This window comes from Ischnura elegans, chromosome 10 (assembly GCF_921293095.1).
Source record: "Ischnura elegans chromosome 10, ioIscEleg1.1, whole genome shotgun sequence".
Taxonomy (NCBI): domain Eukaryota; kingdom Metazoa; phylum Arthropoda; class Insecta; order Odonata; family Coenagrionidae; genus Ischnura; species Ischnura elegans.
The window spans coordinates 39450020-39474432 of record NC_060255.1 but is presented as its reverse complement, the minus strand read 5'-3'; the positions used below and the strand labels follow the sequence as shown (position 1 = coordinate 39474432).

At 37.9% G+C, this 24413-nt stretch overlaps 1 protein-coding gene across 1 annotated transcript; it reads right to left on the bottom strand.

Annotated features, from left to right (window-relative positions):
* Positions 1-640: 640 nt before the first annotated feature.
* Positions 641-21466, bottom strand: LOC124166421 (elongation of very long chain fatty acids protein-like). Its single transcript, XM_046543953.1, has 8 exons — positions 21418-21466; positions 16113-16273; positions 14398-14454; positions 12337-12442; positions 7847-7983; positions 6413-6598; positions 1712-1739; positions 641-918 (listed from the first exon to the last, which is right to left on the bottom strand). The coding sequence occupies exons 1-8, from the start codon at positions 21464-21466 to the stop codon at positions 641-643; spliced, it is 1002 nt and encodes a 333-aa protein (XP_046399909.1).
* Between the last annotated feature and the right edge of the window lie 2947 nt (positions 21467-24413).

Sequence of the window (24413 nt, the reverse complement as noted above, 5' to 3'; positions counted from 1 at the left end):
TAGAAATCCACAAGAAATTCATTTTATTTTGACATTCATTGAGATTTCAAGATTTTGCGCATTTTCTCATAGTTCCACCTTTAAAAGCGTTGACTCTAATTATCTATTTAGGATATATACCAATTTACAATAAATATAACGGACTTATAGCCGGTTTTATAACGTCTGGTTAGGGCTAACCATAATATCCCATTCCATAGATTCCCATTCGCCAGGCGTTGGGCTGGTAGTACTGGATAGTTTGTTTAAATGATCAGACTTCAAACTAACCAAAAATTTCAGTCACTCCTAAGTAAAGCTGAAGGCTGTGCCATCTTATGGTTAACGATAAACAGACATAAAATCGGCTCCTTCAGTGAAGAGCTAAGTCCACTTAATCAATTTGGCCGGCTTTGGACTGGAAATGGTGGTATCAATTACAAAATCCCAGCGCACTCACCCGAAAAAAAAATTTGTTATTTAACACTTTGAATGAACTGGAGGAAAACACTAATGGATGTTAATTGACCAATCCTTTAATGACCTTTTTTCAGTAAATTGACACCTGGAGCACAGGCACATAATACTAGAACGCTGATAAAAAAGCAGAGACGTGACCACAAAAAAATATAATGAGCCTTCAAATACCGGACGTTCTCCATCACCGCTCGGCTAAATATCTACCGGTCTTCGTCTTCACCACACAAAGAGGGCAGTCAATTTTCCCTGAGACACAGGAAAGTGGAAGGAAATCACCTTCGCGGCCGACAGCTGAGAAATTGGTCGTCCTCGGGTTGATTTTGACGATGGTTTGATCTTCCATGCCCAACGCGCCGTAAATGGCGAGACAAGGCGTCTTTTCCAGCGACAGAGCACGCGATCCCAAACCTTCCACGACTTGCTGGGCCTCTCCAGAAGGTGGGCTCGCACTTTTTATTTCTGCAACATGAAGAAGGAGATAAATTAATCATGGTCTGGAAACAAGGAAGGTCGGACTTAGAGACAAACTCGCATCCCGTGGTCGAATGAAAGAGGGATATTGCAGATTGAAGCCACGGTCTTGCTCTCAGGGGAGAGCCGAAAGTGCGTTGCGACGCAAAGTCATGATTCAAAACCGATGCTTTAGTAATGCGATGCGAAAAAAGGTTTTGTTTTTGTACAGGGTGTCCCATTTATCTTGACCCACCGAAATGACTTTTTGTCCAGATGCAAATTCGAAAATTAGTCAAGCAAATGTTCATTAGCCGTCAGAGGGACATTAATGAGCATGATTGCCTTCCTTGTAGGTTTGTTATTTACAAAGTTATGAACAGCGGTATGTCTTTTTTAAATGGCACCCTATATTTTTTATTCGGCAATTCAACGGACGATGGTTGACTGAATGACTAGTGTGCATTTTACTATGTCTTCATTTGTTCACTGTCAACGTCAGCAAGTGGCGTAGTACCAATACCCGCGTGCCTGCACTAACCGCTAGTGAGTCAGTCATTTTTCATAACACTGTGTTTATGATAATGGTCCACTGTTCTACATTTTTGCACAAGCCTTTAGGAGAGGAAATGAATTGCCGATTAAAAAATATAGGGTGCCATTTATAAAAGACACACCGCTGTTCATGTCTTTGTAAATAACAAAGCTAAAAGGAAGGCAATCATGCTAATTAATGTCCCCCTGATGGCTCTTGAACATTTGCTTCACACATTTTTGAATTTACATCAGGACAAAAAGTTACTTCGGGTGGTCAAGATAAATGGGACACCCTGTATAAGAGGTTTTTAGATGCTAATAGGCAACATTTAGTAACAGGAATGTGTAAAATTCATTGCATTACTCCATAAATGTTATATTTTTCAGCACTTTGTGCCAAAGGCGAACCCAGCTGGGGGCAGGAGCAGCCGAAGAAGTGTTTCTATCAATATTATTTTTTCTTTCGGGGTAAACTGAAGGACTAGATACTGTTTAAACATTTTCACTATTTTACCACAAAATATGCGTTTTAAAAATAAGCAAAAGCCATTTTATTAATCTACATTATTATTATATTAATCTACATTGCAACTTATTGTGGAAGATGAATGTTGTAAACTTAGTAGTTTTACCTAGGTTGCGTTACAAAGTTCATAAAGTTGACAAAACGGCTAATTTTACGGTGCGCGAAGTCATGTATTGCACTCATATGTCTACATATTTGAAATGTTCATGAAACAAAAATAAATCAGAAATGAAAATAAAATTTCCTTTAAAATGACGTAATATTCATAATTATGGCTATCATTGAAGTTCACATATAAATTAGCAAAGTACAGCGGCACAGCATTTTGACGCTGACAGTAGGGAATAGCAAGGAGTACTTTTTGTTCGCGAGTCGATTATCGACTCGATTTGAAAACTACTCGCGAGTGTGGAGTCGAGTCGAGTATGGCAATGTCTGGACAAGGCTATACAACAACGCATGCTCCAACATAATCTCATTTTTCCAACCCCATTGTAAATTTTCTTTTCTGAATGTTTAGCATCAAGTAAAAAGGAAAATTTAATGAGGAATGTTGATGGTAACTGTCAGAACTTGGAGACGATGAAAATTTATGTCTTAAAGAGTTCCACGAGAACAATTGAAATGAATTAACCTCTAGAAGGTAACGTGTCGAAAATGTAATTAATAAACGTATCCAAACTGCTAAAAAGAGCCCTGAGTATAGGCATTTGCACAATTGTACTAGAGATTTAATTCTCAAATGAGTCATGTAGTATTTGATCCTTTCACATTCTCATACAGAAATGCTAATTATTCTGTATGCTCAGGCTGCACGTTTTCACGTCTCAATATTACAGTATTACTGCTTGTAGAAAATTGCCTTCCGCTACACACTTGCGTGGCTGGACAAACACACTCTAGAGAATATTGCTAGATTTGAGAACCTCTTGAGAAGATTTTTGATCTTCTTTGAATCTAAGTGGACGAAGCGAACGAAATATAGAACGTAGCTATAGCTTTATCGTCAAAAAATGTTTCATAACTTCTCATTTCATGTAATCAGCCTTAGCGGCTGTTGTTATTTAAGTTCAAGAGGGAAAATAAACGCATCAAAGGAATAAAGGTTATTACATTTCAAATCACCCATTATAAATGAAAATTTGCTGCTTGACATATTTCATTAGTCTAATTGGTTCCCTACAAATAGACAATCACAAAACACTTTTGGAAACTAACGTACAAGCTATACTTTTTTGGAAATTAATTTACAAGCTATACTTTTTAGCAGCCATTTTTAAAAGGGAGGCTGGGCAAATTTTTATGAAAAACTTGGTCTGCACAATGTTTAATTTCGAGTCTTTTTCAAAGATATCAGAATAATAAAAAACAGTAGGTTCAGTATGAAAACAGCTGCAGGAAACCATTTTTTTCCCATCACAAAAGACAGTCAAAATCTTTCCGTAAAAACACTGCAAATATTGGTCAATACTAACTTTTTAGCACCATATATTTTTACGAAGGAAACTCACTAATAAAATGCTATTTTTGAGTTGAACACTTAAAAAACTACTTGCAGTATAAGTTTTAGCTCTGAGAATGCACTACCTTTTTAAGATATTTTCTAATAAAATTCGCACTACTTGTGATATCAAACATCCGGAAAAAACCGGCATTGTCAGCTAAAACCTGTAATTTACGTATTTTTACTACAAATCTTAACAATGCTTGCGTGTTATATAGGCTTTTGAGTTAAGAAAAAAGGGTGGGGTATAAAAATATCGCATAAGGAAGTATGAGCGATGCAGCGGTCCACTCCGATTACTTCGGATGCGCTGCCGGGTCGGAAGACGGTAGGACGCCGCCGCTGAAACGGAAAGGTATTCGGCGCCAACGACTACTGTAGTGGTTGACTGCTATGTATACTAGGGTGGGCCGAAAAGGTTTTTTTTCCTGATCAAATTTGCCCCTAGCGGGAAAGTTGCGAAATGATATAAGGATCTCGCACACAATTTTTTTCAAATCGGTTAATATTAACCACTGCCGCCCGAGCTCTAAAGTTTAAAATTTTGCGAAAAATCAGGCTGATTTCAAAATCAAACGGTTATTAAAACTAATTTCATGCAAATATAGGATAGTGGATAATATTAAGAGTGGATACATGTTTATAGTTTACAAAAATGAAATTTGAAGTTTATTTGACAAAATCTATGGTTCTATGAATAAACAACAAAATTAAAGTATATACCACGCGCACAACACAACTCATTTTTGCCTAGGCAGAGCATCGTTACGAAAATTCCATTTTGGGGGCTATATTGCACATAAAATAGTATTATAATTATTTGGATTGAATTTCATTTTTTAGTAAATAAGTCATCATATGTTAGTAAATAATCCCTCAAAAAGTAATAATAAGGTAAATTACTTTAAATCAACATCAATCGAATGACGAATAACGTACCCGTGAAGCTATTTTCAACAAGAAATTCAGCCAAAGCTGAGAAAGAGTAGAACCTGAACACAAAGTATTTCACTAAGTAGCTTTCTGTTAGTTTCGTGAATAAACTACCCAGAACTCACCATGGGGTAGTGGCTACCATCGAGTTCCTCCCCTTTCCCCCCAACCAACCTTCCAAAGGATTACTAGATGATTGACGCAATGGTGAAAGTAGAGAAAAAAACGTACCAGGTGTAGAGTGGAGTGCGTGATATTAGGTGCACCCGAAAAGTTCAAGGGTAATGTTTTGCCCACTTATGAAGACGAATTTAAGTATGCCGGGACTAGCCACGGTGATAACTTTTACGGGAGTCACCCGCAATGCACAATTGTGCGAAAAATCCACAGAGAAAAAATCATTCGCCTTGACCGGGATTCGAACCCGGATCCCTCGATTACCGGCCGAGTGCTTTAGCCAGTTAAGCTACCGAGGCGTCATTCATCCCTGTGGAAATTTGTGGACTATACGGGACAAGGTGGTATGGACTGCTGAGCATATTATGCGACGAGCAGTCCAAATCGTGCGCACGGCGCCACAGCCGGAGAGTAAAGTCCGAACTTTGAACACATATAGGTGTTCTCTCTTTGACGAATTTAAGTATGCCGGGACGAGCCACGGTGATAACTTTTACGGGAGTCACGCGGAGTGGAGTCACGGGAGTCTCCGGCTGTGGCGCCGTGCGCACGATTTGGACTGCTCGTCGCATAATATGCTCAGCAGTCCATACCACCTTGTCCGGTATAGTCCACAAATTTCCACAGGGATGAATGACGCCTCGGTAGCTCAACTGGCTAAAGAATTCGGCCGGTAATCGAGGGATCCGGGTTCGAATCCCGGTCAAGGCGAATGATTTTTTCTCTGTGGATTTTTCGCACACTTATGAAGAGATGATGAAAATGTTTTTGTACTCTGGGTGCATTGACGAAGAAAGTAAAAATACCGATATTTCTCTGCTGGGTCGAGTCGAGTACCAACTACTCAACTTGACTCAAATTTCCGAGTACTCGCTCATCCCGAGTAACTACAGATATTGCAGAGATGATATTCACATCAGTGGCGCAGTGAGGGAGGGGTTTGGGGGTTAAAACCCCCCCCAAAGCTGAGAGAAATGATTAAGTTTAATCCATTTTACTCAATTGGGTTGATGTTACTAATAGAATAGTTTAAGGGTTAATAAAATATCCCTCAGAAAGCCGTAAAACTCACCATTTTGAACAGATTATCTACAAAGGCTACAAAGATAAAAATTCTTGGTTATGAGTTTCATCTAATTTTATATTTCAAAATGAATGTCTTAGAAATTTCAAGATTTTGTGACACAGACTGGTTTGGCTAACTTTCTTCAATTTTTATTTTGCACTCCTACGGTAATGTTTGAGTCGGTGATCTCTAAACGGGAGTTTCTTCCCATTAGGACACCGATTCCACGGCATTAATATTGTTCATATTCCTAGATTACCCTAATGAATGAATTCTGCATTAAATTTGCAATATCATTATGAAAAATCTATAAGATCATTGACTTATAGGGATGAAATTAATCCAATGTTATGATTTTCGAAACAACAAAAGGGAAGTGTGGTAATAAATACAAAATAGTGTAGCATTTCCCTAATTAGTGATGAATACGAAACTTTTGACGTGAAAGCTTAGCTGTTATATTAAAGTCAATGAACATCTTCTCACTATGGTATCAAAATTTACACAAAATTGGAAATCGTAAGTTTTAACTGCTAGAATCAGCAGAATCTATCATTTTTTGTCGAAAAACAACCCGAACGAAAGAATTCTAGATATTTTTAACAGTAAAAATGATAGTTTTGAAACCAGGATACACGCAAGGATAACATTCACAATGAATAATTCATTTTCCTGGGCCGGCGTTTAAACGCGGATCTGCCGATTGCAAAGAGGTATTCCACCAATATATACCACCAATCTAAGCAAGTAAGTAACTTACCACTTTTTTCCGGAGCGCACCATTGAGGCCCACAGTCTTCCCGTACTGCTGCTTGTAGAATTCATTGAACAATACATAGAACATGATGCTTTGAAAGACTATCCAAGAAGCATAAGGCTTGGGGTAATTACAGTCACTGCGCATCAGCAGCTGAATTGAGTGCAGCATAATGACGAGGAAGTGGTACTGCATTGGAGAGAAGGAGAAAATGAGAAACGGTTGATAAATATAATCCATAAATCACTTGAGGTAAAATATTTTCCAGAATGTAAACATGGTGTCAACTGTAGAATCTGAGTTTTTCCCGGCGTATGCTCTGTAGGAATATTTCTCGGGTTTCCCACCGGGTGTCGTATCGGGTTGTAGTTCCCAACGTTTCCATGCCCCTATCATTAACCATTGATCATTAACCCCTGATGACGATGACGGACTTAGTCATGGAAACGTTGGGAACTACAACCCGATACGACACCCGGTGGGAAACCCGAGAAATATTCCTACATGGTGTCAACTGGTTTAACGAAATTGAATTCAAGAGTTTTCCCAGGTTTAAATGTAAGGTAAATGCACATTTTCTACAGTTATTAAACTCCGGAAATGATACATAATTATAACTGTAAAACAATTTTTTCGATTTATAATTTACCAGTATGAAGTCACAGGTAATGTTGGAATTCTTGCTGCAAGTATTCCTTCTTATTAGATAAATTATATTAATTAGACCTCGCAAAAATGGCTGTTTTTTGCGAGTGTTAACAAATGAGGGAGGAAGGGTATAGGAGTGTAAGAATAGGAAGGCAAGGGACAATACCCAACTGAACAGGTCTGATTGTCCGCAGTAGTGAGTGCTCAACTGAAAAAGTATTCGCGAGGTATTAAATCATTCATAAAATGATTGAAATGAACTAATTTCATTATTATTTATGAAGCTGCACATCTCGTATTCTCTTCCAATTATGACTCGAATTTACGTAAAAGAATTAAGAGCGGTAATCGAAAAGTGGGTGTAAACTATGAAGAATAACATCTATAAAAACGACAAATTCCCGAATTTCTGGAAGATTTTTACTCATTCATATTTGCGAATGCCAGGTGATTACTGGTTATACACTATGCATCAAGTTATGACAGGTTAGCGAAAATATCATTTTAAAGAAAAGTTTTTATGATATAAAAAGGAAGACCAAGTTCTTTGAAGTTTTTTAATTGGTACACTCCTGGCAGTCCATTAATGTTAAAGTCTACTACTGGTACATCATATGTCAATCCTTCATGTGTTTTCAGCGAAGAGTAGCATTCATTATATTTTTCACCAAATTCACAAAAAATCATAATTAAAAATTTCCATAGTTTATGGTGACCAGAAGTTTACATCAATTAAAACCTTGCGGTAGTGTTCCTTATTTTGTAAGAAAGAATCATTAAGTTCTTTACCATTTGCAGCGATGTGACATGCCTCTTCCAGAAGAGTTGTTTCTGAACCTCCGGCCCTAAAGTGGACAGGAAGTAGTAGGAATACATAACGACGTGGACTCCAGTGTTCAAAACTCCAACGAAAGTTGTATGACCACCTGAAAAACGGCAGAAAAAAAATCCACTGCAAAAAATATACAAATCCTAATTTAAAATATTAATTCTCGTATTGTTCTTGACTAATCAGATAATCTTCTCATTCTGATTCTCGTATAAAGACATATTCCATACGTCACACCTGGTACACACGGCATTTCATTGGATTATATTCATGTGTTGATCACATTGAACCAATTCCTGAATCCTAGGCATTTATTTTATTCATGATTCCCTATTGTTTCATCTTGTTGACTATGATATGTTATGTATCTATCAGGTAGTCGCCATTAAATTTCCTTGAAAGTTATAGGAGTATCATTCTTGTACCTATAAAATCACAGGTTGTGGGTCCAGGCCAGCCCAGTGCAACTCCCGAACCCTGGTAATGTCAAGCGATGTCGTCCTTATTGTCGCCCGGCGATGGTTTCAAACATGGCAGCACCAAAGCTCACCCGTGTGCTCTATTCATTTACCTTGTTAGGACTTAGCGGAAAAGGCTCTCAATATGAATTTATATCTTTTAAATACTGACTAAAGCTCTGAAATTTATTCTCACAATTAAAAATCTTTGTTCTATGAAATAAATGCGTGGAGAACCATGAAATAAGCCCCGAACATGACATTCTCTACCTCATTGCATTCCGTCCGCTAGGCTTCAAACAGATCAATCAACGGCGTCAATCAAGCACAAACTCTACAGAATGGGATTATAGCTAATACTTATCGCAACAGCTTATCAGTGGAATTCAACTTCCTGTATTATAAGCACGTAATTCCGATTCAAGGAGATATATCATGCTATGAAACAGTCCCAGACTAGAGATGATAGTATTTTATCAACTTATTATTCTAAGTCCGTGGTCCAGGCTCAATTTATCCTGCGCGACGGTGAAAATAAATACACGTATTAAGTGACGGATAAGTACGTGAAGAACTGAAGACGGTGCGAGATCATATGTGACCGACGACGGCGTGAGTTTCAGCCGACGACGACGGTTCCTGCCGACGACGAGTGTTTTCCGCGGAGGACGACTATATCTTTTTGTCCAAACCAGAATTGCTTCATTTTTGTACCTCCGATTCGACGATGGGATCTGAAAAAAATAAGGATTCAGCCCCTGGGCGACGATGATTACGGCACTTGCTCAATTAGAATACGATTGATGATGCATGAAAGAAGAGTATGGGAGTCCGTTGAATCCGGATATCTAGACGAAATTGAAGAGTGGACTATCACTCAGCGAAATCGTAATGTAGAAGCCCTGAAATTTATAATTGAACATGTTGACGACCAGCACTTAACGCAATTAGAAACTTTTACGCAAGCTCGTGAAGCATGGCAAGTACTTAAAGCTATTCACAGCAACTTTTCCTGGCTACACCTATACTAACGTTAATAGAAGAGCTAGCAAAAATAGATAAGTCCGATGACGGGCCCATGAATGATTATTTTTCTAAAATTTAGGAGGAAATTAAATCGAGGGGGAATCATATTACCAGAAAAAGCGCCCGTAGGTTTTGTGGTCAGGGGGCTACCAAAGGAAGGGTATGAGGGATTGATTTTGTCCTTAGATCGAGATAAAGACCATGTTACGATGGCAGGGCTAAAAAGTAAATTGTTTTTAGAAGAAAAACGAGAAAATTTAGTGAGAGAGCACGAAAGGAATGAGGAAGTGAAGGCGTGAATGACGAAAAGAAAACCGTATAAGACGAAGTAAATAGGGTGGTTTCCTATTATTTAATTATTGCCTAAATCGAAAGATTATTACTCCTGGAGTACGTATTTCACGCTTTTAGATTTTTAAATGACGATATCTATTTTTCGCGATTAAATGAAAAGTGAAAATTTTCAAGCGCGCGAAAACGCGACGGGTAAGTATGAATGCCGGGAAATCTCTCCGTGTGACGTATTTCTCGTTCCCGCTGCCGCCCTGTGAGGTGACCTTGAGAGAGGCTTGAGCGCTGATGCGACGCAGGCTGCTAGCGGGTAGCTGAGTACCCTGCTAGCTGGTAGCGCTTGGCTTAAATAAGGACTATTAATACCTTATCAAACGAGAAAACTTTCCGACCTTAGCCAGTTTTAATAAGTGATTATTAAGACATGTTTCCCTGAGCTCTGCGCCTCATGCATGCATTGGCAACCTCAGACGATGTATCCTATCTACTCGCATAGGAACTAGGTCCCTGTGACGTCACGTGGAGTGGCATCGCGTGGGCGCCAATCTGGCCTTTTTCAAATGAGGATAAAAATGGACCATTGGCATTCGTCTAAACCGGTATTTCTAAAACCAAATAATTTGTACATTATGAATACACCAATGGTGGGTAACGAATCGCAATCAATGCCTTTCGTTTTCTTTGATGAAGGAAACTACCCTATTAGGCCGGCATTGATGATACCCGATGAACATGAGAAAGGCAGAGACATAAATGAGAGAAGTCCTTGGCGTGATGGAAGATGAAAACGGTCCACAGAGGCGTGAATGAGGAAAGTCCTTGGAGTGATGGAAGCTGAAATGTCGTCTGCTATGCATGCAATAACATAGCCAGGAATCGCCCTAAGGTTGGAATGGACAAGGAAAGCGTACACGGCAAAACGGGAGGGAAGAAGAAGAAGAAGAAGAGAAAAGCACTAATAGCAAGGTAGCAGACGTGGTGAATGAAGAAGATATGGAGGTGGAAGGGTCGGAATCTGAGATTTTTGATTTATCGGTGAAAGTGAAAGGGGAAAGGTGGATAAGTAACCATAATACAAGATTAATGTACAAAGTCAACTGGCGATCTGGTGGTTGGTAAGAATAATGATCTCGGAAACTGGGCAGTCTGCTGGGCAGTAATGAACTGGAGGCCGCCATATTGAATCTCGCTGTAAACAAAGGTGATATTGAGGCTTATTGATGATTATTAGTGTTAACTGCAGACTTTTTTTTATTGGTTAGTGTCCCTTACGATTTTGGAATGTGCTCGATGAAGGATACGAGTCTCAATGATCTTTGTTATTGCTAAATTGCATGGGTATGAAATGTATTTGGTGATGAAAATGTGAGTAATTCTTTGTATCCTTCATTATTCCATGTTAATTTCAACGTGTGATTAGCTAACCTTTTCTCATGTTTTAAACATTTCATGGTGTCTTGTATTCCTAATATTTCAATATGTTTTTCATTGTATTTTCAGTTTTTCTAGTGTTCGAACTACTCATGAATCACTACAGCTAAGTTTTGGTTTGTTTAATGCTAATAATTTTGTTGGTTATGTATTTAATTTGCTATTTCAACTCCGTCCTTTCAACTGTTTAATTGTCATCAATTGAGCATAATTCATTAAGTGTTCTACAATGTTTACATTTCTTAAAACTTTCTCTTTCATTTTGAAGTAAGAACTTAATTTCTACTACATAGGTATAAAATATTCATCACTTTTCTCGTTTTCTACTTTTGGAATACTTTCTTTCGTATAAGTGATGGATATTAACTTCTAATAACCTTTCATTTTAAGACTTCTCTGCCAAGATATGTTATATATCTCAATGGGTACTCATCATGAACTACTTTCTACGAAATAATGTCCTTCTCCTTTCATAATTAAAAAATTATCTTCCATGAAATGATATCCAAACTTGCAGGCTTATTTCTACTGAAGTGTTGTTATGGTCTATGGTTTCAGGATTAGCATTATTTTCCCTGTCCCAGAGCTGTTGCAAGATACATCTACCTCAAAGAAAATTGGGTCACCTTCTTTGTCTATAAGTGTGGAGTGTTTACTTGAGTAATGGAATCTGTCTCCTATTACGCAAAGGCTGCTCATCTCTCATTGCAATGTACTGTTGTCATTGATATTTGTTGCTTGTGCATCTCATGTGCTTGCAGAATTGTTAACTTCCACAGATTTCATCTCTAGTATGTCATATTTAAATTGTTATTGTTGTATTTCTTTTACCAGTTATTGTATCAATAAATACCAATGACCACTGAAGTAAGTTTCCGAGATCATTATTCTTACCAACCACCAGATCGCCAATTGACTTTGTACATTAATCTTGTATTATGGTTACTAGTTTAGTAATCTGGGGAAGTTCATCAGGAAGATTTTCCTACATTCATCGTTTTTAAGTTTCTCGCAATTACAGTAGCATTATTAGCACGCCCTATCGTGACACGTAAAAAAGGTCTGAAACACGCGCCGAGATGTGCGTTCAAACTTCGCGGCAGCCTTGGACCACTGGCATAGATGGCACTGATGTATCAAAACCTATACGCATTATCCTTATGGGTATGTCGCCCCCTTGGTTCGGTCAACTATCGACTGGACGATCGCTCGGACAATCGTAATGTGAACGAGGCATTACTCACCAGGAACGAACTTGGCTGCAGCCCACGCACTCATCGGCATTACGCTGTGGTGGAGAACATGCAGGTTACTCACGTGGCTCTTTTTCTTCCTCAGAGCGAAGGTTACCTGTAGAAATTAAGCAAGTGTTAATTCCACGGGTAGGATAAAGGGCCATCATATTTTGGAACAAAATGGAAATTTTGGACTATATTTCTCAATTATTAGGTTATTTTTTCCATAAAATTAATGTACAGACGCTGTGAAATTAATATTAGAAACAATAATTAGGTACCCCTTTCCAGCAAATATTTATTTTTTTGCTAATCTATTTTGCTTTTTGTCATACTGATTACGAGCTCAAAATCCAGAGCATTTCGAATATTTTAACTTTACCGAGTGAAATCTGCTTTGCAATCTGTATTCCAAGTTTATATCAGCTATCACCGCATTAAGCCGTAGGTGCGTTACAGCTGTCCCGGTAAATCAAATTCACCCTAACCGGCCAGTTTATAATTGATTATATATTGTGTGCCTTTGTTTGTGATGATTGTATAGTGTTGTGTTTTTGTGAGGAGAAACTTAACACTAATAACTGTGTTGTGCATTATGATTATTACAGAGATAGGATGTATAGCCATTTTTTCTTTTTTGTCAGGATTTAAAATAAAATATATTTTTATTCTTTTGCACTTTTATTAATTTTTTTAATAGTAAGAAGTAGTTTTCTTTATATTATCCATTTTTTTGTATTTTTAATGAAGTTATAAAAATAATATAGCAACACACAAAAAAATAATCTATTGATAATTTACTTACTACACTTACCATAAGGAAATACATAAAAGAGACTCATAGACGGGTAATTTGCCGTGGGAGTTTACATGTTTATATGCATCTAGAATTGTTGGGTTATTATTGCAGATGTTTGTGAGGATCGTGTTCTGGGTTTCCTTGAGTTGGAATTGAAGTTTTTGACTAGCTAGTTATTGATAAAACTATTCCTGTGTTCAATCACTCGATCTTTAAATCTCCTCCCAGTCTGTCCTACATAACAAATAGCACAATTATTACACTTTATCAAGTATACACCACTTTTGTTTTCTTGGTTATACATGTCCTTAGAGTTACACAATCGATTCTCCAAAGTTGCCGGGGTATAGAACGAGACTCTAGCTTTGTCTTTGGGATTATTTTCTTTAGATTGTATGATAATTTACCTACAAATGGCAGTTTTACCCAACGGGAAGGCACATTTCTCTGAAATGACAGAGAGGTTAGTGATTGTGTGGCTTTCTTCTCATAAATTTGCTGCTATGAGGTGCATGACAAATAGGTTACTCAAACTTCCCCTGTCAATTCCCAAATCTGAAAAGGAGTTGCTGACTATCAAAACTATAGCTATCCGTAATCGCTTCAACGCGTTGTGTACGAGACCATTCACACTCAAATGCACACACGCGGTTAAACGCAATACAAGAAAAATATATGAAGCCATCGTTCCCTCGAGAACATCCATGTAAACCAAATTATGCAACCTGCCAAACGTCAACGCTTACAATTGATTGTTTGAGGCGTAACTTGGTGAAAGCGATTCATAATTAAAATTAAAAAGAAAAAATTTTTGATTTCACATAAATATTTATTCACAAATTTATGACCATGGTTTCAACGTTGGACGTCATCATCAGGTGACGTCTAACGTTGAAACCATGGTCGTAAATTTGTGAATAAATATTAATGTGAAAGCACAAAGTTCTTATTTTTAATGTTAATTAGTCAACGCTTACAATAAGTAACGCTAATAATACTAAAAGCGAAATCACTCTAATATCATTGTATGTAATTTCTTTCAACGAAACGTGGCGAACACTGAATAATGTGTTGTGAGCGAATACTTTTACCTAGCTTTGATTTAAAATACGATTTATACAGTTTTATACGCATATTGGCGTTGAATATTCTTGAATAAATGACGATGTAAATACGCGTTAACACAAATTAATGATATTGAGTAGCCTGTATCACAATTCTACTTTATAGACAACTCGTAAAGAGTTGGCGATTTCTTCCATGGTACTCACCGTGTCTGTTAATTCCGTCAACTTAAGGAAGAAGTACCACCAAACTAAAGAGGCCACCTTCAAATGAAAAGGAAAATAAAATCAATTTCACTTTGGAGCGACTAACTAGACACCACCGTTGTGGAATATAACTTTCCCAACATTGATTACTTCAATAATAAAAACTGGCGCAATACAACAGGGAGAACAAATTACTACGTTAGTTAAGAAATCGGAAACTTTTTCCTCTATACACCATGACAAAAAAGAGTGAGATTTATTGAAAAAAAATTAATGCGTTAATGTTTTCTTTTCCTAAGCTCTGTATTGGCTTGAAATGAAAATGGATAGTAAATTATTATTTATCAATTAAATTATATATCCATTTTCATTTCAAGCTCTGAGCACGGTTTTAAAATAAACCAAAACTGTCAAATATTGCTTTCAATTTTTTTCAATACCTACACTCTAAGTTAATTATTAAATAATAACTATTACATTACATTTACACAACAACTGCATCACTTTGTTGCACTGGAAAAAGAACTGTCGCTGTGCTAAAAAACGTGCATTCTTTAACTTGCTAGTAATTATTACTTCTGGACATAACTTTAACCCTCATTGAACTTACCAGTGATTATACAATTAATAAAATATGTGGTGGATACAACAGACCTTCAAAGGGAATGGTTTACGGCTGTAGTCTACAGGAGCACAGGAGAGGGGATGATAGTGAAATGTCCACAGAACCAATGCCTGAAAAGTTAACATAAAACACAGTAAGTTCATTTTTACACATTCAGACTGTCGATACAAATGTTCTGCGCTCGGTTGGTTTATTTGCGAATTTTCACCCAGCTTTTCTTTTACCAATATTTTGTCTCATTATGGTTTTCATTAGTACACATTACGACATTTAGAGACAGACCCTCTTAAATTTGCAAAATAAAAAACATTTAGAAAGTAATCGAAAAATATTCAATGTCATTGTTTAAAATAAATCCTTAGCAGTGGAAAGGTGAGGATTTCTTCTTGAGGCCCGAGTCCAGAGATAAAAAAGGATAGGAGAACTCCGATTCGTACTTAGATTCGTTTAGAATGTAATTTAAGAATCTTACCCACCGTTTGATGGTTCAAATAAACTACAAGTATTAGCGGAGGTGGTGAGAGTCGAAAGATGCTCGTATTCTCTATTTAAAATGATAATGCTATTTTTTTGCTAAATGTTCTCTTAAAACCCTTCAACAAATTCCCTAACGGGCATCTAAGGATCAAAAGTCATCTTACCTAGTTCATACTGCAAAATATCATCGATATAACAATGGAAATATATGCAATGGAAGGAGTGCCAGCATTTACTGCCAAGTAAATTGCAAATGAACTTTCTGAAGGAGTACAAAGTTTAAATTTTAAAGGACAGAATATTACAAATGCCAATATAGTAGTACAATAACGCCACAAATATCAACGAAAGGATAATATGAAGAATATTTCAATGATAAGGCTGTGATCAATGAATACAATATATTTATAGGCTAAGTACACAATTAAACGTAAATGATAGCGAATATATCATGAATTTCCCCGCATGATTTTGTCCACAAGACTGTCAACAAATTAACTAGGAAAATCACGAATATCCATTTCGCTACGAGCTAGCTCCTGGCAACGATATAAATTAAAGAAGAGTATTACTGTAGCCATGCCTCATAAAAGAGCCACCCGTTGAAGCACACTTGGAAAACGTTGTAGAACTGGAGAAACCATCTTAGGTCATATGGCTCCTTGTTCTCCATCCATTTTGGCCCGGCATACTTGACGAACCAAATATAGATGGAAATAATACAGGCTAGCGGTAGAGGACTGCTCATTAAAAACCAGTCTTCAACTCTATCATCTGAAAGGAAAGAAGAAAGAAATGAGGATATCAATCATAGAGGATATTGATTTTAATGAGGCTTAGTTCCTGGACGCAATCACTTCCTATTAACTCGATTATAATATATATTAACTTGATTATAATTATCAGAGATGCCACTGATTGTTGGAAAGTTTTCTTCGTTTGATAGGGTATTAATAATCCTTATTTCTTAATCTTATATTCTTAATCTTATAATCCTTAATCGTCATTTAAAAATGTAAAAGCGTGAAATACGTACTCCAGGAGTAATAATCTTTGGATTTAGGCAATAAAATAATAGGAAAACACCCTATTACGATTGGACGAAATGTGCTACTGTTGTGACCCTGGCCACAACCCCTTCACGGTCACCCCCACATTCCCTTCCTAATCGAGTTGGGCCGAGGCTAATCTTTAGAATAGGAGTCGAGGATTGACGTTTCCTTATCCGAACCCAAGCAGGAGCCATCTTCATAAAGGATAGCCCAGGGCCGCTTTCCACAAATACTTTCCAAACCTGCTGCCCCATAAATTCCTTTCTCAAAAATGAAAGCGGTTCTCACGATGCTCGAAGCCACCTGCATCGCGCATCTCCTAGGCTGTGGTAGGAGGAACGCCCTAGAGTTGCGTCATACCAACCACGGCCATTCTGTTGATTAAGCAATGCGTCTTAATTTATAGGAATACGTGTATACGGAATACGGTAGCACAATTTATGTGACAAAGCTCTCGTTTAATTGAGCTTTAAAAATAACTTTGTTAATGGTCACATAGTACTTGTTCCTATTATGGTTTTCGTGCCCAAACAAAATAAATACAATAAAGCTTACTACCAAAATCAACAGGATTATACCTCAGCGTAAAAGCCTCTACAACGTCAACAGAATCAAGGTCAGGTGGGCGGAAAAACTTGCCGGCGCCATCCCAACTTTCAACTAACCTTCCTATCGTTCGCCTTTCCCTGTACCAAAATATCATTTCCAACACCACTGACATTTTTTGCGTATCCATTTCAAGGTAAGAAAACCAAAATTATAGAATCTGGAATACCCTATCACAGAGTTGGTCTTAGCTAGATGCGCAGTAGTTCCCCAGTAGAACAGCGTAGTAACCACGTTCAAACCACAACGTCCAGCGAAGAATCACAAGGCTATCCAGGTTACCTTAGCAAGATGGGAATTGGGAATAAATGGAATGACAGTAAGAAGGAGGATGTCGCCCTTTGTCGCACAATTAACGCCATTATACCTGTCTATTAAGAATGACATTCCGTTTTTACCATTAATCACACAAGAGTCTGATAGCTACAGTGCCTTACAATGACGTGGAGAATACTTTCCGGTTTGCTACCAACAAGTTTTCCTATTAACACTGTAAATGCCGACCCCTCTTTTCAACTGATTATCATCACGTTTTAGATTGGCAGTCATTTATCGAAGGACTTTGTTACTCTTTCTGTGTCTGAACATTTTATTTAATTTTTTCGCGTTTATTTCATTTTTTAGCGCTTTGGATTGGCAGTCATTTATCGAACGACTATGTTAATCTTTCTGTGCCTGAAGATTTTATTTCATTTTTCCACGTTTCACACACGTGTAAGCGCCAGTCATGTATGGTCAAAAAAACATCACCCTTTCTAATGAAGTTCTTTTACTGCTGAGTTACACCAAGTCGATATAAGTAAAAAAGTAAAACCATTACTACGTTTTACCTTTACTGAGCGAAGAGAACAAATAGGCCAATTGTTGTGCTAACTCGCGGAAATCTATAACATAAAACAGCAAGAAACTTGCCATAATTATATCTCTGATTCGCTCCAGTTAAGGCGAGCTAATGATTTTCAAATGTAGAGTCTGCACGCGTCTGAATTTCACCGAACACGTCCTCTTATTGAATACCTATCGTCCGGCTGGCTAGTTATTGATAAATCCAAAACGTCCGCCACCAAATCATGGAGAACATCATATAAGAAAAAATTTCACTGGATGAAGGTTCAACAGCGTTTTAGTTGGATTACACAAATGACACAGTGACTAGGACTCCTTCCATTGATTCATTTCATTTCCACATGTATCGACTCAGACAATTACAATCGCAAATTTTCGTCCAACTTTAATTCCTTCATGTTCTTAAAAAATCCAGATTTTTATTTAAAATTTCGAAGAATCTGAATACCAAGAAAAAACGTTTTCATGGTAACTGCAAAGTGTAAAAAAATGTTTGCGTTGACACAGTTAAATCGAAATACCTTTACATCCAAATTAACCTTGATTATAGCAATCATTAAAAAACACAAATTGACCACCGGTTAACAGCCTCAAATCTCGTAACGCTGTATGGCTGGCCTCGTGTTCATTTCAATTTCCTCCTATAGTTCGCATATTGCTCGGGGAAAATATTTCCCACTTCAACTATTGTGAACAATTGGTGGTTAATTTCACATCCAAACTTGATAGGGGAATGCATATTGATCAGGTGGAGGGAAAATCATTTTAAACTCTGCATTGGGTCATGAGAAATATAAAAGGGAGTAAAAAAGAAAACAAAGAAATGGCCAAATGACTATGGTTCGACCTGCACTAGAATATGCTACTTCAGAGTGGGACCCCCACTGTAAAAAAGAATTTTTAAAGCTAGAAAAAGTTCAGCGAAAGGCAGCCAGGTATGCTCTAAATATACATAGATGAAGGTACAGAGTAACAGCTATGCTAGTGCGTTTAGGATGGAACAGGGGCGCCGACTTATAAAAAATATTGGGGGGGCCCATACCGCGGGTCTTGCCTCGGGAAATTTTCTAAATTTTAGATGAAAAATAGTGAGTTTTAAAGTTTTTTTAAAGCCTTTTCGAGGGGTCATATGATCAATATTAGAACCCCGAAAACTCGACTCTCTATAACTCGACACTTCGGGAAACTCTACAAGCCTGACACATTTTTTATGTCATTCTTCCATTCTTATAAAATTAGTCATTCTTCCATTTAAATCAACCGGGAGGCAGGTTACATCCCTCTTGGCCCGCCAGTTTGTACCCGAAGGTTCACGCACTGGGAAAAGTTCAGTGTGTCGCAGCCCCGAAACACTATCACGATTCACACCACTTTTTTCAGTTAACCTGTTTAATACCGTAATAATTATTTGTTTTATATCATCACTGAATTTATTTTAAAAGGTAACTATCGTCAAACAAGGAAAATAAAAAATACCAACATATTTTTGTGATTTTGCAAAGCATAACATAACTTAATTAATTTCTTGTATTATTGGGGGGGCTCCGCCCCCCCAAACGAATTATTGAGGGGGCTCGAGCCCCCTCAGGCCCCATGGAGTCGGCGCCTATGGGATGGAAACATCTAAAAATGAGATGATCCGTGGATAGGATATGGTGGGTGTACAAAGGCTTTACATAAGAGCGGGGTTGGAAAGAAATGGCTCTAAAGCTGGTCTCACCCTGCTTCATAGGAAGGAAATATCATAAAGTCAAAATTATGTTTGAAAAACAAACCTTCCTACATAGAGGAATAAAGGAGTGGAACGAACTACCTGAAGTTATTTCTAAGATCTTCTCCGCAAATGCGAAAATTTTTAGGAATAAGGGTTTATCTGAAGGTTTTAATTTATTTATGGACTAACCCTTAGCTGGACGCGCCCGCGAGGGTGGCGCTTATGCACGCTGGCGGCTTTTTTGCCGCACTTTAATATTTTTGGTTTTCCTATTTACAGATTAAGTTTTTTATTTATATAATAACGAGATTATAACTTCTAATAAGTAAAAGCACTTTAAATGTTTTTCTCTTTCATTTATAAACAAAAATAAATCATATTATTATTAAAAAAATTAACATGCAAACTTCTTGATAAATACTTTGAATAATTTTTCTTAAGGAATTGCAGACGATAACGTTCTTATTCGAGGAAAAAGCACAGGAATATAATACGAAAGTGTGCCACCAGTCATCTATGTACATCAAACGCGCTATTTCGAATTTTCGTAAGATGCTGCAAAATCCCCGCTAGGCGTGTAACTAAGGGTTAATTATCACTCATAAAAGGACTGGATGAGGCGTCCAATTTTAATTGGATAAGTGAAAGTTGGATGCAGTATCCACTGCAACAGACACGCAAGCCAACGCGATTAGGTGGTATAACTAATTAAAGTGGACAATCATAACTTGGTTGTAGTGTCCAAGTGTTGGTCCCCACACCAATCTCGAAGGGATCCCTCATCCAATAGTAGGATCCTACAGCCAACTCGATGGATAAGGCGACTATTAATCCTTATGCGTCAGTCATCGCTATAGTGACGGACTCCCAAACAATTCTTATAATAAACAACTCGTAAGTGCACTTGTTTGGCGTGCTTTGTGGTATGTAAATAGGTTTTAAGTTTGCTCTTACAAGAGAGAAAATATTGCCATTCAATTCAATTTTAATACTTTTTATATACTCTTAGAGCACTTGAACACGAGAAGGTAACCGATAACCGATATGAATAACCGAGCTAAGGATTTTCTTGATGCTTGGGGCCTGAACTGTCTCGTGGAAAAATTTACCGGTAAGTTTGCCTATTGTGTTTTGTTATTATGCGGAACTCTTTATATACCGTTGTTACTATCGGGCGATGGTTCAAATGCAATAATTTTCACAAATTAAATAAAATACGCCTTGGCTAACACCGTCAGTCGGTGAACACACAAGGCTACCCAAAATAACGGCGCTACTCCTTCCCCGGAAAATGGGTGCTATGCATCCATCGTATGCTAGGAAAAAATTGTGCTTAAACTGTACATTAAAAAAATCAAACTATTCGTTCTCGTGGATTAACCTCATCGGTAATTTCCACAAGCGTAAATAGTAAACATAAAAGTACTTGTATTTCTAATTTATTCCAGGAATACAAATTATTATTGTAACCCCTCATAGGTTAAAAATGTTACAAAGTTGTAAATAAGCACTTTAACACAATCGCATCGGTTTTTTTATCGGATTAAAAAAGTAATACATAGATTATAATAGATAGGTATTTCTGCATGGTTTACTGAAAAGTAATCATGCCTGCTGTGACAACTCTTTAGGTAGTGAATATAGTAAAATTTAGCCACAATTCCTCGCGCTTCGATACGGTTTAGGACAAAGACACTCACCAGCCTTCTCCATCAGCTCACGATAGCTCCGAATTAAGGCAGCGGCCATTCCGGATTCCGTTTCGATTTGTGATTTTTAGCAAAAACACCTGGTCGACGTAGGCGTATTCTATAACGCTTGATCACTCGTTAACACGGAGAAAACAATAATGAGGGGTCTTGAATTCTAGTCCGAATCACAGTCGAAACTCTTCCGTCCGCCAAGCAAACACAACGTGCGGAGCGAAGCTATAACGATGGACCTTCCCCTCCACGCGGTTTATATACTCTAGTCGTAGACCATCCTCACGAAATGCTGCGGCGATTTGATCTCCCTGGCTACCTCACCCCCCAACATCCATCGCAAACGTCAACATTCCAACCTGCCCGTCCCACGGTGGGCGGAAATCGGAAAAAGCCGGTTTTTTTAGCTATAAACTTGAAACTTCGCAGGTATACTAAACAATGATAGAAATTTATGGATATGAACTTCATTTGACATAGATCCCACCCGTTGCTGAGATACGGAGGCTCAAACGTGAGCAAATTTCCATAAAAACGCCGTATTCAATTTTCTCTGAAAATCTTCCGAAGTAAGTAGATGGTGAAGTTATGGGTGGATTCTAGCGGAATAAAAACCCACATAATCTGATGACATGGCGTTTTTTCTTTAATTTTCCGTAATCTTAAATAATATAATCGATAAGTTGTTACCGTGAAGCTACAAACTGGCGGATACTGTTTTTTGACAAAGTTTTACAATTGGGTGATTTCTATTATTTTTATAATGCCTAAATCGAAAGATTATTAATCCTGGAGTACGTATTTCACGCATTTAGATTTTTAAATGACGATATCTATTTTTCGCGATTAAATAAAAAGTGAAAAATATCAAGCGCGCGAAAACGCGACGGGTAAGTATGAATGCCGGGAAAACTCCGTGTGACGTCGTTCGGGTTCCCGCTGCCGCAAGAGAGATGACCTTGGGGCGAGCCTCTGAGCGCTGATACGACCCAGGATGCTAGCAGGTAGCAGAGCACCATGCTAGCTGGTAACGCTTGGCTTAAATAAGGATTGTTAATACCTTATCAAACGAAGAAAACTTTCCAACCTTAGCCAGTTTTAATAGGTAATTATTAAGATATGTTTCCCTGAGCTCTGTGCCTTATGCATGCATTGGTAACCCTAGACGATGTAAAACTCCTGTCTACTCGTATAGAAACTAAGTCCCTGTGACGTCACGTGGAATAGCATCACACGGGCGCCAATCTGGCCTTTTTCAAATGAGGATAAAATTGACCCTTGCCATCCGTCGAAACCGGTATTTCTAAAGCCAAATAATTTGTATATTATGAATACACTATAATGGTGGGTAACGAATCGCAAGCAATGCCTTTCGTTTTCTTGATGAAGGAAACTACCCTATTAGCTATAGTTTCAAATGGGTTTTTGGCAAAGTCACGCGGAGTAACTCAAATGTGAGAGTACCTATTGTTTGAAGATTTATTGAGGTGTTTATGCAGTTAACTTTGAAATAAGTTTGCGACGCCGGAAATAGCATTGATATTTCGATCGCGCGGCAGGGATCGTCTCCGCGCGTCGGGAGTTGGATTAGCCGCGACGCGGTGAGGTTATTGAAGCTGTACGGATTTTCACGCTCAGCATTCACCGTTTTTATGTTTTGCTTCAACACACCGATTCTCAAATGGGCTATGGTGAGGGCAGTGAAGGTTTTACAGCCGAGCTAAGATGATTTTTCATTGAAGTTCATTTCGTTTTCTTTGAATACGATCAAAGACCATGCTTCTATTAAAAGCGTTCAAACCTCGAAAAAGTGAGTTGTTTTCCGGGGATTCATACAAGAAGACCTACCAGAAAGACACCAGCTGAGAATCTCATACCTTCTTTACTCCCCGATCCCTGACCTCCAGGATTCTACTGCGAAAACGCTCGTTTTATGACACCGCGGAGCGGAGCCTTTGACCGTCTTAACGGGGTATTTCCACGGGTACCTCTAGCTTTTTTAAGATGTGTATTATGCCTTCAGTTCTACTTTGACTGTGGTTGAGGAAAGTTAAGTTCTCTAGAGTGCGTAGAATTTGTGAAAGTGATTTGAATTCGTTTGTGGAGCGTAGTAATTTCAAACTTCCACGTGCCTGTAAGTACGTTTTCGGATAAATCCCTGAACATCGTTTTGACGAACCCTGACGCGCGATCGAAAAATCAATGTTATTCCGGTGTCGCAAACTTATTTCATAGTTAACAGCATAAACACCTCAATAAATCTTCAAACAATACTCTCACATGAGTTATTCCGCGTGACTTTGCCGAAAACCCATTTGAAACTCTACCTAATTGTAAAACTGTCGAAAAAGTATCCGCCATTTTGTAGCTGCACGTTACGTACTTATCGATTATATTCTTTAAGATTACGGAAAATTAAAGAATAAACACCATGTCATCAGATTATGTGGGTTTTTATTCCCCAAGAATCCACTTATAACTTCACCATGTACTTACTTCGGAAGATTTTCAGAGAAAATTGAATACGGGCGTTTTTTATGGAAATTTGCTCACGTTTGAGCCTCTGTATCTCAGTAACGGGTGGGATCTATGTCAAATGAAGTTCATATCCACAAATTTCAATCATTTTTGAGCATACCTGCAAAGTTTCAAGCTTATAACTTAAAAGAAGCCATTTTCTGGTGTTATCCGGCTTTTTCCGATTTCCACCCACTTTCCCAACAAGTAGGACTGCGAAACAGAATCACTTATTCCCAACCACCCGCATATCAGTTATATTATTCTATATTTTTTAATGAGTCAATTGTCGCTTGAATTTTATCAAGCGGGTTTGGGAGGGGGGTGGGGGGGATGGGAACATATCTCTGTCACGTGTGTTCGAGTATTGGGTCCACAAGTTGCTTAATAAGCGAAAAAAAAACACAATATCGTTTAAATGGATGAAATAGACGGAGGGTACGCTCTTTCGCGCTAAACAATACTTTACGTCGTCA

Excerpts from the sequence above, each read along its gene's own strand:
- LOC124166421 (XM_046543953.1), bottom strand. The coding sequence starts at position 21,466 with ATGGCCGCTGCCTTAATTCGGAGCTATCGTGAGCTGATGGAGAAGGCT. Across the intron at positions 14,455-16,112 it reads AGTTCTACAACGTTTTCCAA|GTGGCCTCTTTAGTTTGGTG; the intron begins GTGTGCTTCAAC and ends TTTCATTTGAAG. Across the intron at positions 12,443-14,397 it reads TGACGGAATTAACAGACACG|GTAACCTTCGCTCTGAGGAA; the intron begins GTGAGTACCATG and ends TAATTTCTACAG.